Raw genomic sequence first — 18,583 nt, 5'->3', positions numbered from 1 at the left:
CAGCATTAAAGTAATGGCCTCTTACGTTTGAAATGCTTTTCATTCTCAGTGTGAGTGTTCAAAGGAGATTCAAGGTGTCATAATCATTGCAGTGCCAAATCTGCTGATTGATGCTCAGAAACACAAGCTTTTAGTCAGTTTGATACATGTAGACGCACAATCAGAGGGTTGTCCTCACGTTGAAATTCATTGTTCAGTTGTGGTTTGATGCAGTAGCATAAATGCTGATGTTGCAGATGCTGAACAGAATGACCAGCTTCTGTCCCACTCCTTTTCTCTTTCTTCTCCTCTGATGCATTTTGTGGATATTTGTGATTCTTGCAGATCCAGTTCGTCTTCTTTCTAACCTTAAGTTGGTGCTTTGCATATTGTTTTTGCTGGCTGTGGCAGGATGAACCTGAACATACCTTTTTTTTTTTTACTCAGTACCTCTTGAACAAAAGACAGATGTGAATGTCTCTTCTAGTTCATTTATCTATTTTCATTTGAATGTAGAAAAATGTTTGCTTTTTCGTGGAAAACACTTTGACATGTCACAGTAGGAAGAGCACAGGTGTAAATGATCAAATTAACAATGGGCGAATATATTTAGCTGCTTCAGTTTCAGGGTCTTGGTGTTGTGCATGCGGGCTCATTGTCATGACACTGGAATATATAATGGAGCCATCATTAACGTTAGTAACACCTGTATAAGTGAAGCAGGTTATTACACACGTTGCTTTAAACTTTGTATTAATATTATAGCATCTCCTAATGTATTATTATGAAAATTATCTATAGCTTGAGTCTTGTAAAGAAGGTCTATTGTAAGAGACTGCATGAGGGAAAGCAATACTTGTTTAAGACATTAATGTAGGGCTTGACAATGTCAATATCATATGGGACTGGATATGGTTTTGATTTTGAATATCATAATATTGGAAGTGTTGTCTTTTCCTGGTTTCAAAGGCTGCATCACAGTAAAGTGATGTAATCATCTGAACTCACCAGACTATCCCAGCTGTTCTATTTATACTCACTTAGTGATTATATCCACATTACTAATGACGATTCATCAAAAATCTCATTGTGCTGATATTTTGTGAAAGCACCAATAGTCAACCCTACAATATTGTCGCCATATCAAGATATTAGATCAAAGATATTGTGATATTTGATTTTCTCCATCCGCCTTACTGTCTTTTAGGCATTGCTGGTTGTACTGGATAGTTGTTCGGCCTGTTATGGTCATTTGCATTGAATCTGTCTAAAGCTGAGCAGACACTCTTCATGTTGCACACATTTTAATCTGTCAGAAGTTGCAACTTCTCTGCTCACACTGTTCTGATCAATTGACAGGCCATGATGTGGCTGCGATCCCTAAACATAATCACAAAACGCCTGGTGAGTCTTGTCCAGTGACATTTTCAATAAAGTTTATGGTTGAGTACTCTGTGTTTACTAAAAAGAGAGAAAGGCAGCATTACTTTGTGCAGTTTTACTATGAGCGTGAAGTAAGAAGAAAAATATTGAGCTGCAGATGCAGAGTCTGTGAGCAGTCTCAAGACAGTTTATCCACACCACGTAGAATTCTACTCCGATAACATTAAAACAAGCTCCCTGCAGTTTGTAACAGATCTTCTGACAAATCCGACAGCCGACTAAGATTTCAGACAGGCCAGAAATCCATCAGATCAGAGAAGTTAATCAGGTGTCCCCTCAAACGACACCTGATCCGGCAGAAATTCGGCCCCGATTCTAAAATTAGTTTGAGGGGCTAAATTCGAGGCTAAATTGGGCTTAATCCGCGCGGTGTCTGCCCGGCTTAATATGCAGCAGCCGGTAGAATGACAGAGAGAACACACACTGACTGACTCTAAAAGGCTCTGAGTAATCAGACTGTGGATGCTCGTTCACTCGACATACTTGTGATCCTGCTGCATGAGAAATTGTAATCATGTTAAACAAATGAAAAGTGGCTTAGCATTAGTTACATGCTTACGGTTTAAGTGTCTTTGCAGATGAAAGCGTAACAATGAAAGATCAAATGAAAACATTAGTAATTGCTTGCTACCACAACTTGACTAATATTGCTGCTCATTTAAATTGGTAAAGCTTATTATGTAATACAGTTACATCTTCCACTGAGGATTAAGGCCACTAGCAGTGCAAAAAAAGTCCAATAACAACATGTTGAAAGGAACATAATGTAGGCCGCTGACATTGCTGCAAATGAAACCTAAAAGGGGGATTTAAGATCCTAATGTGTGAGCTTCTGTTGTTTACATCAAGCTGCAACAATTAATGGATTAATTGATTAGTTGTTTACTATTAAATTGATCGTCAACTAATTTGATAATTGATTAATTGGTTTAAGTAATTTTTTAAGAAGGAAAAAAGCTTCTTAAATGTGAACTTTTCCTGGTTTCTTTTAGGTGGGGTGGAAAAAATCGATACAGCATTGTATTGCGATATTTTTGTGTGGCAGTATCGTATCGTCACACAATACTAGTATCGATTTTTTATTATATGAATTATTAATATGACAAAAACAAATTAAACGTTAGGTAGAATACTAGAATCATATAATCAAATGCTTTTTCAATCCACTAGATACATTTTGCTGCATAAAAATGACTGACATTAGATGAACAGACTGAAACCCTATTAGATCAAACAAATATTGACAAAGTTTTTCTTTGAGGACATAATTTGCAGTTGAAAAAAGGTATTAAATTGCTATGTATCACAATATATGTCGTTGCAATACTCATCACATCACAATAATATTGTATCTTGACTTCAGTATCGTGATAACATCGTATCGTGAGGCCCACCCCTAGTTTCTTTACTCCTCTATGACCATGAACTGAATATCTTTGCATTGTGGACAAAACAAGACATTCGAGGACTTTGCAAAAGTCTTATTGACATTTTATGGACCAAACTTATTGAATAATTGAGAAAGTAATCAACTGATTAATAGAAAATGAAAACAGTACTACTACTACTACTGTTGCTGCTGCTACTGTTGCTACTGTTTGGGCTATGAATGTCAAATACAGACATCATTGGAGCAACTTTTAAATGCATGTAAACATTATATATCAGCATCTATTATCCACTACTACAGCCTTGTAGTTATTAGGGCTGCAACTAACAATTATTTTCATTGTCGACTAACCTGTTGATTATTTCTTTGATAAGTCGACTAATCATTTTATCGAAAAATGTGTTAAAATGTTGAAAAATGTCAGTCTCTTTCTCCCAAACCCTAAAATGATATCATCTAATGTCTTGTTTCGTACTCACACCAAAGGGTTTTAGTTCACAGTTATAGGAGAATGTGTAAAGCTGCCAATATTTAAACGTAAGAAGCTGCAATAAGAGTATTTTGGGGTACTTTTATAGTACTTTTCAATGAAAAATGACTCAAACCGATTAGTCGACTACTAAAATAGTCACTGATTATTTAAATGGTCAATTAGTCATCGATTAGTCGACTAATCATTGCAGCACCAGTAGTAATAATACTACTACTGCTACTGTTTGGCCTATTGATGTTTAATACAGACATGAGAGAAGCCAAACAGACGTAGAGGGCAGTACCTGCACTACAAGTAGTATGTAATACCAGTAGTATTTAGAACATGTATATAGCATATTATACAGCACATGTACCTGTAGTATGTATTACCTGCAGTATGTTGTACCTGAAGTATACAGTACCTGTAGTACCTGCTGTATGTAGTACCTCAGTACTTGGTGGCAGTAGCAGGCATTCGTCAACATTTCAAATTCTCTAGTTTGCAATAATGTTTTTCCTCAATTGAATGATTGTCAGTGTCAGACACTCCAGAAACCTTCCCATATTTGACCTCTGCTGCTGCAGCACCAGTGTTAGGAGGACGTAGAGGAATTCACATCAGCTGACAGACAGACAATACCTTCCAGATAAGATCCTCTCTGTGACTAAAACACTGGACACAGCTCAGGCCAGGCAGTGGAGACAGAACAAATCCTGATTACACTTTGGCCAGATAAAACTGAAGTCCAATCAAACCTGCCATAGCTTTGGAAGCTGCAGACTTCTGCTACTGTCTTGTGTTTCGTTGCATTCTTCAGTGTTGGCATGCAGATTTTCTGGTTGATATCTGCAGGGCACAAGATGAACTGAATGTTTGTTTGTGTTTGATTTTTTTCTCTTTGGGAAACATCACTAAAGGCAATTTTCTTGGAGATCAATGTTTGCTTGAAATCTCCTCAAAAATATAAGTGCAGTTTTAATTAGAGAGTGAAACAGTTTTGGGCGTATTTTCACATCATTATTTCAGCAATCAAGCATTTGGCTGGAATTACAGAAAGACACGCTTCATTTTTAAAAAGCCTTTTAGCAGCACCCGTTGGGTTTTTTCTGAAACTAAATTTTACATCAGTTGTGTCTGATCTCTTCAGAGACAGGCAACAAAAGACATTAAATAGTCCTTCAGATCAGCTTTTAGAAATCAGATGACTTGAAAGGGAATGACCTACGCGTTCATTAATGTTTTGGGAGATTTTTGAAATGTGAACAGCTCAGTTTTGTCCTCGTTCAAGTAAGTCGTGCACTTCAAAGGCAAGGCTTCATGGTCGTTGTAATTTTAATGAAAGTTGTTTCCTTTGAGTGATCTTTTTGAGGCTTCTATCAATCTGCACACTGGGATGGAGTTGAGACAAACATGGAATAATAATATGGATGAACAACTGTGTCACTGCTAATAAAGCTGAGGAACAATGTTGGGTTTGGAGTCTGAGCTTTTTAGAGAAATGGAAAGGATACATTTCTTTTGTATAGGATTTCCTTGGCCTTTGCATGTATTTGCCAGTTGACGTGAGAGGGAGACAGGCAGGATGAAGGGAGGGAGAAGGGAATGGCATGTGGACGTTTGATTACACATGGAGGGCAACTGAGGACACCCTGGCCAGCAGGCTATCTTTTAAAAATGCTTATAAAACATGTCTCACAAAACAAAAGTTTTTATTAAACAGTTAAAATAAAGGATGTCAGCCCTGGGTAATTTTAAGGAACCAAAAAAGAAAAATGACATGAATAGGCTTTTCTTTCAGTCTGGCACTTCATCGCCTCAGTGAGCTTTAGGGCTGCTTTTGAAAGTGCTATTTATTTAGAGGTGGTGAAATTCAAATGTTTTGTGATGTAAATGTCCTCCGAAATCAGAATAGGCCAGGTAGGGTTTCACTTACAAGGAATTTGCTTTGGTTTTTGGTGCATACATCAAGCTCCCACCAGACCTGAGTGGTAGCCTATGCCAGTGGTCCTCAAATGGTGTGCTGGGATGCAGATTAGAGATGCACCAATCCAGCTTTTTCAGTTTTGATAGCAATCCCGATGCTGTGGCTTTGAGTATCAGCTGATACCGATCTGATACCATGGTTGACCTAAAAAGCTATATACCTTACCTAAACAACCTTAACAAAAAAGACTAGAGGCATCAGGCATTGATGACTACACAGTTCTTTCCTAAGAGAAAATGAAACAAGATGAAACAGATTAATGCATTGATGAACTATTTATTTTTAACAAAAATAAACAATTGTGCAACAGCAGTTGAAATAGTATGAAGCACCTCCACACAGCAGATTCTCTTCTTCGCTCCATGACGTGTGATGTAGCTTGCATCGCAATAGATTTAAAGGGAAAGGATCGCCTCAGGTATAGGTTGCATTTTCCGATACCCAATCCATCTAATTTGATGATATCGGGGCCGATATTCGATCCAGACATCGGATCGATGCATCCCCAATACAGATCAAGGTATGACATGGGTTTTTTTGACAACCACCCATTATTATTGCAATATTCAACTGGGCCTATATGTCATTCACACCCATTTCCTAATAAAGAGGCAAACTCTACCTAACAAAAAGTAAATTAATTAAAAAACCTCGACACGTCACATCATATTACATTATTTCCTGTTTAAATTGATGTGTTATTGGTGCTTTGATGTCATTTTAAAATGTTTAAAATTAATTCTTGAATCATTTTGTTAAGCAAAATTTCATGAGTAATAGTTGGTTGTCAATTGTTATTTGGTATTAGTAAATAAAAACAAACATTTATGTGATAACACAAAGTTTGAAAATCACTGGCCTATGCAGTACAGTTAACTGAAGAGTAGCAAAATTAATCTATATACCAACATGCGTAATGGCAACCGGTTAAAAATGCATTTAACAGTTAACCCATAATTTCCCAAGCTGTAATTCTTTTTATTGCGAGTTAATTAAATGGAAATTTGTTCAGGCTCTCTACATAACAGGAAACATGGTATTTGTACTTCTATTGCACTAAATTGTTTTTTTATGTTTCCATGTGTGTTGTTATGCAAAAATTCATCACTGAACCAGTTTTCAAGTGACTGTCCAGTGACTTTATATGCTAAAGGAAAGTTGACTGCACCATTGTAATCATTTATTTGTGGTTACAAAACATAAATGTTTCCAAAATGGCACCAGGAACCGTGGGTATTGTTGCATTACATTCCCGCTCAAGGAACCATCTCATCTGTCTTTCATCAAATGACAGATTGAATTCATGTTTGCTTTCTTCCCTTGTCATTTCCTTTCATTTCTCATCATCAGAAATGTTTCTGCATACAATCACAACTTCAAACTCATTTTCTGTTGACTGCACGTTTTTTTTTTTTTTATTCGTCCCAGCTCTTCACTAACTTGGCGCTGTAATTATTCGCTGTTGTTGAATGTAGATGCTAATGAAAATCAGTCGGTCACAAAGGTTTCATTTTGAACTCTGGGTGCTTCTGCATTCCAAACAGGGAGAAAGCTTCAGGGAATTCCAATTTGAATAAAAAGAGATGATGCCTAACATCTTTAATTCATGTGTACGAAGTCCTGCAAGAAGCGTCTTCAGCAGAGCCAGTGACTGAGGAAATGGAGAAGGTTGTCACGTGAAGCTTTCTCATGTATCTGTAGACGCTGCTGAAGGTTGTGCATCAGAATAAGACCTGCTGTTCAATATTTGTGTGTTCACAAAGGCTGCTGAAATGCTATCAATTACAGGGTTGCTAGGCAGTTTATGATCTGTGGCTGTAGGTTTGCTTGGATTACAACAAACAGAAGCAAGAGGAGATGCAGGAAGTAGCAGAGCCTGAAAGCCTGACAAATTGCAGGCAGCGGAATATCAGGCTCTGGGTAATAAGCTTGTGTGCACATTTAACATTGTTAGCCGGCCTGGCTCCTATAGCCCGACTGATACTGGAAGCCTGAGGGCTAACACACAGTCTTGATATGGATCCTTTATAGAACAGTGGTTGCTAATCGTCCACATAAAGTAATACAAGCAGTGACTGCACACAGACATACAAACATAGACGGACTCCATCAGTGTAGCCCAAAATTATGTTTTTAGCACCAATGCAATCAGATATCAATCCCACAAACAATGTATGTACAGATTTTTAAACAAACTGGTTGCCATCTGAAAAAAAAACATCATAGTGGTGGCATTTTTCATATTGTTTGGTCCCTCTTGTTAGTTTCAGTTTGAGTGTTTCTTTGAATACCTATTTTTTTCTTTGTTTAATATGTTTTTGGTAATGAGTCCCACTTGGTGGAAGCTCTATAAATATGAGTTGCTATGTATCCCTTAGCTTCCTTAGATCTAGCTTTAAATTGTAACCAAAGCCCCTTTCTCAGAACACAAAAACCCACAAGCACCCACCAACACCTGGCTTTTGTCTTCAGTAGGAAAGGTTACAATTCATTCCGCAGCAGGTATTTATTGGCTGTGATGGAAATTTGATACTTGATTGGACACACGTGCTAATTTTCTCCAGACTGTCAGTAACTTCTGTGACTGCACTTTGTCATCTCAGCCACAAGTCTTTCCCCAAGTACTGCTCGAACATCATTCCAAATTAGTTGGCACCGCCACCGAGTTTTAAGATTTACCTTGTTTTCTGGCGCATTTGTGACATTGAACGTGACATACAAAGGCATACTTGTCTGCTGGCGATGGAAAAGGAGACTGTTGCCTGTTTTTAGTGTTTTAAAAACCTACGTGTACATTAGGGGTGTAACGGTTCACAAAATTCGTAGACCAGTTTAAATCGATACAGTGGTGTCAAGGTTCGGTACATTTTTGATACAGCAAGAAAGTATGAATGCAGGATAAATGTCCCTGATTTTTAACATTTATAATATATAAAACTAACATGATAAAGTATGATCTTTCTTGACTTTGAACAATGATGGAGATGCACCTGAGTGACCCGTCTTCTGGGGTGTCTTTGGTGTATAAAAAAAAATCTTTTTTAAATTTTTAAATGTTTTACACTCCAGTTGAAAACAGCTCATGGCTGAATATTGTAACGAGGCTCAGTTACATCAAGCATATTCATAGAGCCTGCATTTTTCCACTACAGAGTAGAGTCTGGTATCCATGGCTATAAAACAAACCACACTGTATGTTCTTCGGATAATAACAAAGAGCTGTGTACTGTCTTTGTTTATAAATGCATTTTTACGAGCATGTCTATCAGGTCATGATCTATTCCAGTAAATCCCTCTCAGCATTTCCTGTATGTCTTTATCTTTCCAGACGTGCACCATGTCGGGAGCCCATCAACCCGTACTATGTCAACACTGGTTATGCTCTGGCTCCTGCCACCAGCGCCAACGATAGTGAGCAGCAGAGTATGTCCAGCGACGCAGAAACAATTTCCCTCACTGACAGCAGTGTGTATGTATCTTCTTATGACACACACACACACACACACACACACACACACACACACACACACACACATACACACATTTCATGTTTAAAGGTGTTATGTCAGGTCATAACGGGTACGCCAGGCTGCATTTTTAGCTTGAACTCAAGATTTCTATCATCAAAATGAACGACACAACCAGTAATTATTTAACAACCAGTTATTATTTAAAAAGAAGGGCATGTCATATAAATTAGCATTGCTCAGAGACAGAAATAAGAGTTAAATTGGTTTCAGAATTGCACTTGTCTGTTTTTTACTCGTGCTTGAACTTAACGGGAGCAGCAGCTAAAGTCCCATCTGCTCGTTAGCCAGTCCAGTAAAAGCTGTTAGAATTGATCTCTAATGCTAATTAGGAATCCTAAAACCTCACTCTTAGCAGACATAAAATCGTGTTTGATAGAAGGTGCAGAAATTAGAATACTACCCTACTGACCTGTTTTGCAAATGTGACACACAAATGGGTTTAAGTGCTTCCAAGGCGATTTCTTTATAGTCGCAGTTCTAAATTTGGGGGGAACAAAGCAGAATTTGTCTCCTTTCACGAGTAACTTTGTTTGGGCACAAACATGAGACCAAAGGCAATGTTTTGTACCATCTGGGATCACTTGCGAACAGGACTTGTATTTCAGTCGAGTGTGCAGACCAGGCATGTGCTGGCGAGGGAGGATTTTCGAAATAGTGTTTTCTAGGTGCAGAGATTGCACTGGGGACTTATGCCAAAGAAACTTCAAAGCTTGCACAACTGGACAAAAATGTGTTTGAAGCTGAATGGATTAGAGGCAGTTATCAGCTAATTGGTCCAGAGCTTCCAGCACGGGAGAGTGTGAAACCCAGCATGACCAATACCACATGGAATTACAGACTGATGGATGTGTTAACATGTAACTGTAATCTGCCAGACCACTTGTGGTGCAGGACGGACACAATAAGCCTGTGAGAATGCCCGTCCTGCTGCACTGATTAATCAAGACTTACAAGGTGTTCGTTTTAGGCGAAAAAAATGCGGTGGAAAGCTTTCAACTTCAAAGCTGCCTGTGTTGTTTATTCATGAGGATGTTTTATGAAAATGTCTTTGTTGTTAATTCCAGAGATGGGGTTCCACCCTACAGATACCGCAAACAGCATCGCCGGGAGATGCACGAAAGTGCCAAAGCGAATGGGCGAGTGCCACTACCTCATATTCCAGTGAGTTATTCATGGGTTTCTCTCGCTTCCCTCTCACTTTCTGCCTCACACCTCTCTTTAACTGTCTGTCTCTGCCTTATTTTTCCTCCGCTGCACCATCGGAGATGTGCATATTTAAGCTCGGCTGTGTCGCAGGGCCTGTGATGGAGTGTAAGAATAGCTGATGGTGAAAGAGAAGGCTGTCTAAATGTAGCTTGATGCTTTCCTAAGCTGTGAGCACTGAAGCCTAGCAGACATGAATCCTCCCCTGTGACAGCCTGATGCCTCCCTCTGCAGCTTACGCTGTCTCTCGGTAGGAAAACCCCGGCCCTAATTAGGCCTCGGAGTAAAGAGTCAAATTAAAACTTCACACGTAGCATCCTATTAGGATGCATGAATTGACTGTATAGTAGAGCACAAATCCCCAAAGTGTAACTCTCACGTTTCCCTGCCCCAACAAATTAATCATGACTTCACTTCATCGGCAATGAGAAAATTAACAGGGCTTGTAGGTCGTCTTTTAAATGTCACTTTGTTTTCCAACCTTTTTCTTTCTGAATTTTTTTTTTTATACGCTGGTTCCAAATCAGAGTGAACAGCTTTGAATTGTCATGATTGAAGTGCAGCAGCTCCTGCTATTAGGCAAGGAAATAAACATCACTTATGTCCTCATTAAGGCGATTATGTGTGTTATTTAAAATCACAGTGCTCTTGTTATCCTCTATATGTTCTTGTTGCTGAGACACGCTTATCAAATGGATATAGCTTTTATTAAAGCTTGCAACGGATGCATTTTTTATGGGAAGTGTAGCTCCATCCTATTTCAGAAGCACACAGGAGGGATGGAAATGTCACTGAGCCCTGATAGAATTTATAACAATAATTAATAATACATCCTCCATCGTGTGGGGAAATTTAAAAACATCACTATCAGATTCAGTAGTATTCAGTCTATTTTGTTCCACTTCATTCAAATTTAAATGTGTAATCCCTTTGGATGTTTAACACTTGACACTGTCTATTTGATTGTTTCCTGCTGATGTTTTAGTCCGTTCATACGGTCACTGGCAGGATGTAGTAAAAGGTCAGGATAGTAAAACTGCCCATATGGTGCTGACAGTATTACAGCAGAGACAAAAACTCACAGAGAGTGCTTTACAGTTTGACATTTCTTCCCCCCAGCGCACAAACCGGATTCCAAAGGATATCCATGTGGAGCCGGAAAGGTTTGCTGCAGAGCTGATCAGCAGACTGGAGGGAGTGCTGAGGGAGAGGGAGGCTCAGGAGAAGCTAGAGGAACGGCTGAAGAGAGTACGATTGGTAGGTTCGCTTTATTGCCCTCTGTTTAAAGAAGAAGCAGACCCACTGTTTTGTTAAAGCCCCCTTGCACTCAAAAATGTGTTTTTCTTGTGTTTATGCCCCCTAAAATGTCTGACCCTGACTATTCTGACTTGTATCTGTGAAAGGTTTGTCACTACAGAGGTGTTTTCACATTCCTCTACTGAAAGGGATGATGAGATTGAGCCGTAAACCAGGCAAGCTAGATTAGGTACATCACTAATTCCAAAGCCAATTGCTGTCTAATACAGGAAATGCATAACAATGCCAGCAAAGAAACCTGAACCCTCAGACTCAGAGCAGACTTGTCAGTACAGAAAGTAGAGTTTGCATAACATAGTGACAGTTTTGACAGCAAACATAGCAAAGTGTTCAGTTTTTGGATATAAACCGGAACCTGGAGCTTCTTTTCACCATCTAATGAAAACCCCTATTCAAACAGATGTTATTGGATGACTTACAACCATTATTGCTGTGTTAGCCACTGCTAGTTTACCTACAAGCTAACAAGCTTAAAAAATAAATAAAAGATGTTTACTATACTTACCATTCTGATGCGTCAGCTAGTCGCTGACTTTGGTGTGCAACAGGCTCCCAGTCTGAGTCAGGGTCTGACTGAGGCTCAAACATGTATGGCTGAATCTGTTTGATATTTTGTCTAACACTAATGCAAGCCATCTTAATGCACACTGCTCTTTCACTGGTCAAGCAAGCACTGGAGAAAGCAGAAAGCAGGAACCGAAACCTAGCAGCAGTAGTGTGTGAGGCTGAGGCTACATCTAGAGTTTCTTAATGAAGGAGAAAGAGGAGATCTGCTTCTGGACCAGGCCCCAAGAAAATCTGCTCAGCCTTGCTTCCAGTTTTTCCAGTGGTCACTTGCAGTATTGCAATCCCCTGCGGCCCAAAAAGCCGGTTTCCTATTGGCCACCATTACAAAAGAGATGTCTGTAAAACTGTTGACAGGACACCTTAAACTGCAAACAAGGTCAATTATTAATCTTATTAATCTTTTCATTATAAATTTTTGAGCAATTGTGGTTTTATATTTATAAAACTTTCTCAAGCTGAGAAAAGTGATTTAAAAATCCATAATGTCATCACAATGTAGTCTATGTAGTAGTCTATGAGCTAACACTACTGCGCGCTATGTATTTGTTTTTTGTTTTTTTATGTGAGAAAACAGTGTCAAACAAAAAATATAAATTATAGCAGCATATCTGTACATACTTTAAAATGTGTCTGGTGGGGGATTTTAAATTGGTTTAACATGTGTGAATGAGCAGCATCTTTCAGGAGCTGTTGCAAAGCTTCACACAGGAGAATACCGTCTGTAAACCTCTAATATACTACAACTGAGGCAGTGCAGGGAAACAAAAGAAACCCGTATGTACAGGATTGACTCCTGAGAGGGATTCAAAGCTGCTTTCACTCAGTTCAGTTACACCATCAAGTCGTATGAGGTCATCTTGGCTTCTGGTGACACTGACAAAATAACGTTATTAGCTAGATGGAAAAGTCTGACAATTATCTTCTCGATTATATCTTGAATAAAATGTCAGAACAACGTAAAAAATGGCTATTCTTATTCCCCAGACCCCATGCTATCTTCAAATTCCTAATTTTATATTAGCAACAGTACAAAAACCTTAAGATAAAGTCGAAAAGTGGCTGAAACGGTTCATCAGTTATCAGAATAGCTGCAGATACATTTTCTGTCAACCAGCTATTCATTTAGTTAAGTAATAAACCTAGCTCTGGAGCAGTTTGTATTATATAGTCAACATTTATATTTAATATTATATTTTAATCATGCTATAGTTTTTGTGTTCTCGGACTCCTGGAACATCTCCTGGTTATTTTAAATCCCTTTTTTCACCTGAAAAATTTTGATTTCCTTTAATAAAAGAATAAATTATAGCCATAGACAGTGTATTATAAAGTAGACCAGTAGTATCACTATCAGTAATGTGTGAGAGATACCACCCAAAGCCCATTTCTGAGCCAAAAAGCGAGATGTGTGTCTGGCCGTTGGGCTTAAAGTTTCCCGTAACAAAGGAGACTTAAATCCGTCTGGCCTTAATGAAATTAATGAGGCCAGCCTTTTGAATGGGGAATAAAAACACATTATGAATCACTTGGAGATTTCCATCCTTGGCCTGTCAGCGATCTGGCTTTGTCGATGAATCAGATGGAGCACCTGCACACTCGGCCACTTGTAAGCCTGGAACAGCGTGCCGCCTGTTTGATGTCACTTGAACGGTGATGAAATGGTTGCCGCTACCACAAATGAAATGCCCCTCAGTAGACAGACCCAAGTACTTAGTCTCAAGGCAGACAATTTGTGTGGTTTGGCCCTGAAAGGAGAGGAGCTGCCATCACACAGCTCGAGGTTTGCTTTATTAAACCTGGAGGCAAGCATGAAATGACTGCCTTCATCAAGTGAGTATCTAGAAAAGGAAATGTGAGCTTGGCTTTTAGCTTTTTAACCATAATATCACAGGTATTATAAATGATACGTTTTTTATAATGCAGGGAGGATTTGTGGTTAAAAAATTGATGTTATCATTTTATTGCTGCGAGGAGAAGGTTCACATGATTTCGTGAGGAAGTGAGTAACGTATTGCCACAGCTCTGTCACACAGCCTGCTCAGAGTGAAATAATGGCTTCGCTTAATGTAATTTTTTGGAACAATGGACCATGTGGCTCAGCTTTGCGCAGGATAATTCACATGCTCGAGCAGCAGCATGCTGTTCATGGAAGTAAATCAATGGCACAAACACTCATGTGAGCAGGATGGTCACTGCTTGTCTGAATTGGATTTTTATTTGGTGTTGACAAGATAGCAGAGCGTGCCACCGTGTACACTATTAGTCCTCGCAAGGAGAGGCACCATGTTATATAAATGAGCCACTGTAGACTGTTATCAGTAAATCCCCATCCGCCACCGAAGCTAACTTGTAGAATCTGCTGTTGTTTGCCAAGGATTTTCATTTTCAAATGGAAAAGAGGGAGCCGGTGGAAGAAATGTGCTCAAATGAAGATGTCCATGAATAACTTCCTGTGGGCTCAGCTAACACAGATATCTGGATCTGGTGCAGAGATGCGAAGATGCATCAATTATTTAAAAACATGCCAAAAAATATTTGGCTGTTTGCGGCATCTTTTGCTATGTTGCTATATTGAAGAAAGCAGTGGGCACAGGCAAGTTATGTTTATGTAGGAGCTTGATTTTTAAAAAAAACTAAAAAAAACACTACAGGGTTTCTTTGGTACAGTGATAGCAAATGGATGGTGAGCACAGGGCCAGTTGGTCTGGCACATTCACAAGTAAAGGTTTATTTAATGATTAACATAACTGACATAAAACGTTTGGGCATGAGCTGGCTAAAAAATTGAAAGTGAAACCCCTACCTACTGCTGTCACTACTAGGAGTGTGACAGTTATCCAAATCCACGATTTGATTTGATTTTAGATCTTAAAGGAACAGTGTGTAAGATTTTAGGGGATTTAGTGGCATCTAGTGGTGAGAATTGGAGATTACAACCAGCTGAAACTTCTCCCGGTTAAAATTCCTTCAGTGTTCGTCATTGAATTATCCACAGAGGTCTGTTCCTCTCCAAAACAAAGAGACCTGGTGGTTTAAAGCGGTAAAAATGCTGAATAAAGCAGTTTCACGTTACAAATTAGCGTTTCTCCAACACTTTTTGGCATGTTGGAGATGGGCCGGTAGCCCAGCTCCTGCTAATGTGTGCGCACCTTTTTTCTCTGATCACTTAAGATCCAGATGTTTTGGAGGTTTTTAATTGAAGCCGAATTATTAACAAAGGTCTCTTACTCTTCAAAACAAACAGACCTGGTGATTAAATGATACTAACTACAGTGGTCGGTGCGAAAATGCGAATGGCAAATCTAGAGCCATTATGTGGCTCATTCTAAGGTAACATAAACTTGGTTGGTAAAGATCATAAGATAATAGGTTTTATTCCCTGACAACTACCATTTACATTTTCAAATTCTTCATTAGAAAGAAAGGCTACATGGTATCAAGTGTGATACAACTGCCTAGTGATACACAATATTGGATTTTTTGCCGATATCCGATATGCCGATATATAACAACTCATTTGGCCGATAACCAATACCGATATTGATATATCCACTTTTATCCCCACCTGATTTTAGTGATCATCAGTTCATTACTGTAGGGGAATTAACATCATATTATACATACTAAGTCTTATCATGATAGCCCACCAGCAGATGGAGACATGAAATACAATACCTTCCAATGTATGTAAAATTCATTAATTGTGCAAATTAAGAAAAAGCAAGTTGGACAATTCTGATAGTTCATTTTAACGCCAGAATTGGACGATAACGATGACGTGCCGATGTTATAGTGCATCCCTACAACTGCCATATTTTTTGCGGGACTGTACCACACTAAGGCCATATGTAATGTAATTACATTAACATATTTCACCAGACAATTGGGGCTAAACTGTTCAACACAAAACGAAGAGCAACTAGATGCCACATCGGTATTTTACATCAGCAGCTCAAGTTTCCTCAAAAAGCCACCAGGTCTTTGCTTTACTTTCTCTGTCAGCGGTGCGTTTGTTGTTTACATAGCCCACAGGAAAGGCAAAATGTTGCCACACCACTGACTGCAGTGACGCAGGAGGATTTTCTAGTTGTGTTGTTTTCACATCATCCATGACTCTGATAGTGGCCATGGGTCTTGGAAAGTACAATTTCAGGTTACCGTTAACTGTGTCGTCTTTGAAGTGCTGTTTTTTTTTCTTCGGATGCACGTTAATAGGCGGGGATTGGGGGAAAAAATACTGGGGGAATCGCTGCACTTTGTTATTGTATCAGTAATGGAAATCAAAAGCTCATATTGGTCGATTTTGATCTGTTTCCGATTTAGAATCGAAATCACGACACCCCTACTTACCACTATATCTCTTTGTTCCCTCCGATCTCTTCTCTCTCTGCTAAAAACATTTCTGATGGTTTGAGTCTTGATGGAAAACCCTGCTAAATATAATTTTTACTTCCAGAATTTGTTATTCATGCCCTTTGTTATGTGACCTTTTTTTAAATATTCAAAACAAAATATTTAGTGAAACAACAAACTGTGGCAAATGTGCAGCTCCAGTGGGAAAGTATTTGATTTAGGAATAAATTTATTTAAAATCTTTGTGGTGTGAGGTCCTTGTGAAACGAGGATCGATTATTACCAGTTTCAGATGACTGAATTTCTCCATCCACTCTGTGTTTCGTTTCATTGCTGCACATCCTCCACTCCCCACAATGCCTGCTTATCAAAAGCTATTGTGAAAGCCTGCAGCACCCCACCCCATGATTCCCCCTGGAGCAGATTCAGTCAGAGCGTGATTTTTGTCCCAGTCACTCAGAGCTCAAGCTGTATCGGTTGCACTTGTCCTCACATGGAATAACGCTAATGTGCTGCATGCACATGTAGCACCCCCAAATCTGACTGATACTGTTGTGTTTTTTGGTTTGTGTCCAAACCTCTGCAGTAAGAATGAGAAGACACATATTGGCATGTGGTGAAAATCTGCCATCTGCAGGTTGAAATAAATATAACACATGTACCCTTGTTGGCTTATCATCAAAGTGTTGGATGTATAATCATATCAGATCTTTAAAACCTGGATTTATTTTTTCCAGATTGTTATTCCAGATTAATGAATGTTGTTTTGTGTTGTGTCTGTGTATTCTTGTTTTAAAGGAAGAGGAAGGTGATGAAGTGGTGTCCACAGCCACAGCATTATCCAGTCACAGGTTCCCCCCTGGTGCTTACTCTCAGAATTACAGCTCCCGCTATGCTGACAACACCTACAGTGGTCCTTTCCTGAGAGATGCTCACGAGGAGAACCCTGAGAGCATCCTTGATGACCACGTCCAACGGGTCATGAAGACTCCCGGCTGCCAGTCCCCAGGCACGGGCCGTCACTCTCCCAAGTCACGCTCACCAGACGGCTTCCCAGGGGGCAAATGGACAGGACTCGGAGTGGCACAGGGTAAACATCCATCCAGGCACGGTGTCAAGGGAGACGCCAGCCACCTGTACCACCACAAACACGTGCACCACATCCACCACGCGGGCGTCGGGAAGCCCAAAGAGCAGGTGGAGGCTGAGGCGGCCATGCGTGTGCACGGCAGCATTCCCTGGAGCATGGAGACGAGTCATTATGGATCAAAGTGTCGCAGCTATGCAGATGGCATGGGATCCAACCCCGTGGAGCACACAGGGTATAGGTACGCACCAAACTCAAGCAGTAGTTGCCTCTTATTTAAGTACCCAAATTGCTTCTTACTTTTTGTACTTAACAGTTTTTTTCTTCCATTATTCAGCAGCAAAGGTGGCACACAGTGTAAAAGAGCATTCAAGAAAGGCGAGGAAGTTCGGCCGTATGACATGCCAGCACCTGCAGAGGAGATGGAGAAAAACCAGAAGATCCTTTTGTGGCTGATGGAAGGACAGAAAGAAATGGTTCAACACAAACGGAGCCCATATGGGTCAGTGATGACACTTAACTCACTTTTTAAGGGGAGACACTAAAGGTGTAAACAGTTTTTGAATGCACTGGTCAATTTTGAGATTTTGATTTTTTTTGCTTCCACAATATGTCTTCTCTCAGACTAGTGGAAAGAAAACTACACAAACTAAACAGAAACTACAGAAAACTATGAATTTCTGTATTTGTTTTAGTTCATGTTTCTGTTTTGGGTACTCATGCAATGAATACATATTTAATTGGGTAATGCCTCGTGCATATTTACATATAAAGTTTCAGAAAACTTGTAATACAAAATATAATTGTCTTAATGTAAGTTTTAACATTAAGACAATCATATCATATAGTACCAACTACCAACTAGTTTTTTTTACCCTATTCATCTGCATTGTCTTATTTTTTTGTCTAAAAATGCTACATATCCTTAAAGGCCATTTTCTCAAAATGAGTTTTTTCTCGTACTCTGAGCCATAAATGTCCACTTTATCAGCACTAACATACACCAAACATTCTAGTTTTATTCTTATCTGTTTTCTAAGGGTTTTTACCGAGGGGTTTGTATTTATATTATTCATAGCCTGATTTATACGGCGTTACATTCCTAAAAACACGACAACTTTATTTATGGCTGTGGAGTTTATTTTTTGATTTATGGAGTGATAAAAACAGATACCACAACCACAAAAGCTCATTGTCTTCAGGTCCTTATAAAGTGTTAAAATGTCTTAAATTCAGTTTTATAAACCAACATCAA

The 18,583-nt window shown here is 39.2% G+C and overlaps 2 protein-coding genes across 6 annotated transcripts in view; one reads left to right on the top strand and one right to left on the bottom strand.

The window, feature by feature from the left end:
- galr2b (galanin receptor 2b) overlaps window positions 1–18,583 on the bottom strand; it is a 383,467-nt gene that overhangs the window by 316,433 nt on the left and 48,451 nt on the right. The window lies entirely within an intron of this gene.
- Window positions 1–18,583, top strand: part of axin1 (axin 1) — a 42,072-nt gene that overhangs the window by 14,395 nt on the left and 9,094 nt on the right. For 4 of the 5 annotated variants that reach the window (XM_050070043.1, XM_050070044.1, XM_050070046.1 and 1 more), the window contains 5 exons: window positions 8,600–8,740; window positions 9,866–9,962; window positions 11,124–11,261; window positions 17,040–17,569; window positions 17,666–17,830. In XM_050070043.1, coding sequence (XP_049926000.1) covers window positions 8,600–8,740; window positions 9,866–9,962; window positions 11,124–11,261; window positions 17,040–17,569; window positions 17,666–17,830 — 1,071 coding nt within the window. The remainder of the gene's footprint in view (window positions 1–8,599; window positions 8,741–9,865; window positions 9,963–11,123; window positions 11,262–17,039; window positions 17,570–17,665; window positions 17,831–18,583) is intronic. The other variant, XM_050070045.1, reaches the window with a different exon arrangement.

Source organism: Epinephelus moara, chromosome 18 (assembly GCF_006386435.1).
Source record: "Epinephelus moara isolate mb chromosome 18, YSFRI_EMoa_1.0, whole genome shotgun sequence".
In the NCBI taxonomy this organism is placed as follows: domain Eukaryota; kingdom Metazoa; phylum Chordata; class Actinopteri; order Perciformes; family Serranidae; genus Epinephelus; species Epinephelus moara.
The sequence above is the reverse complement of the archived record's forward strand: the minus strand, read 5'-3'. Positions and strand labels throughout refer to the sequence as shown.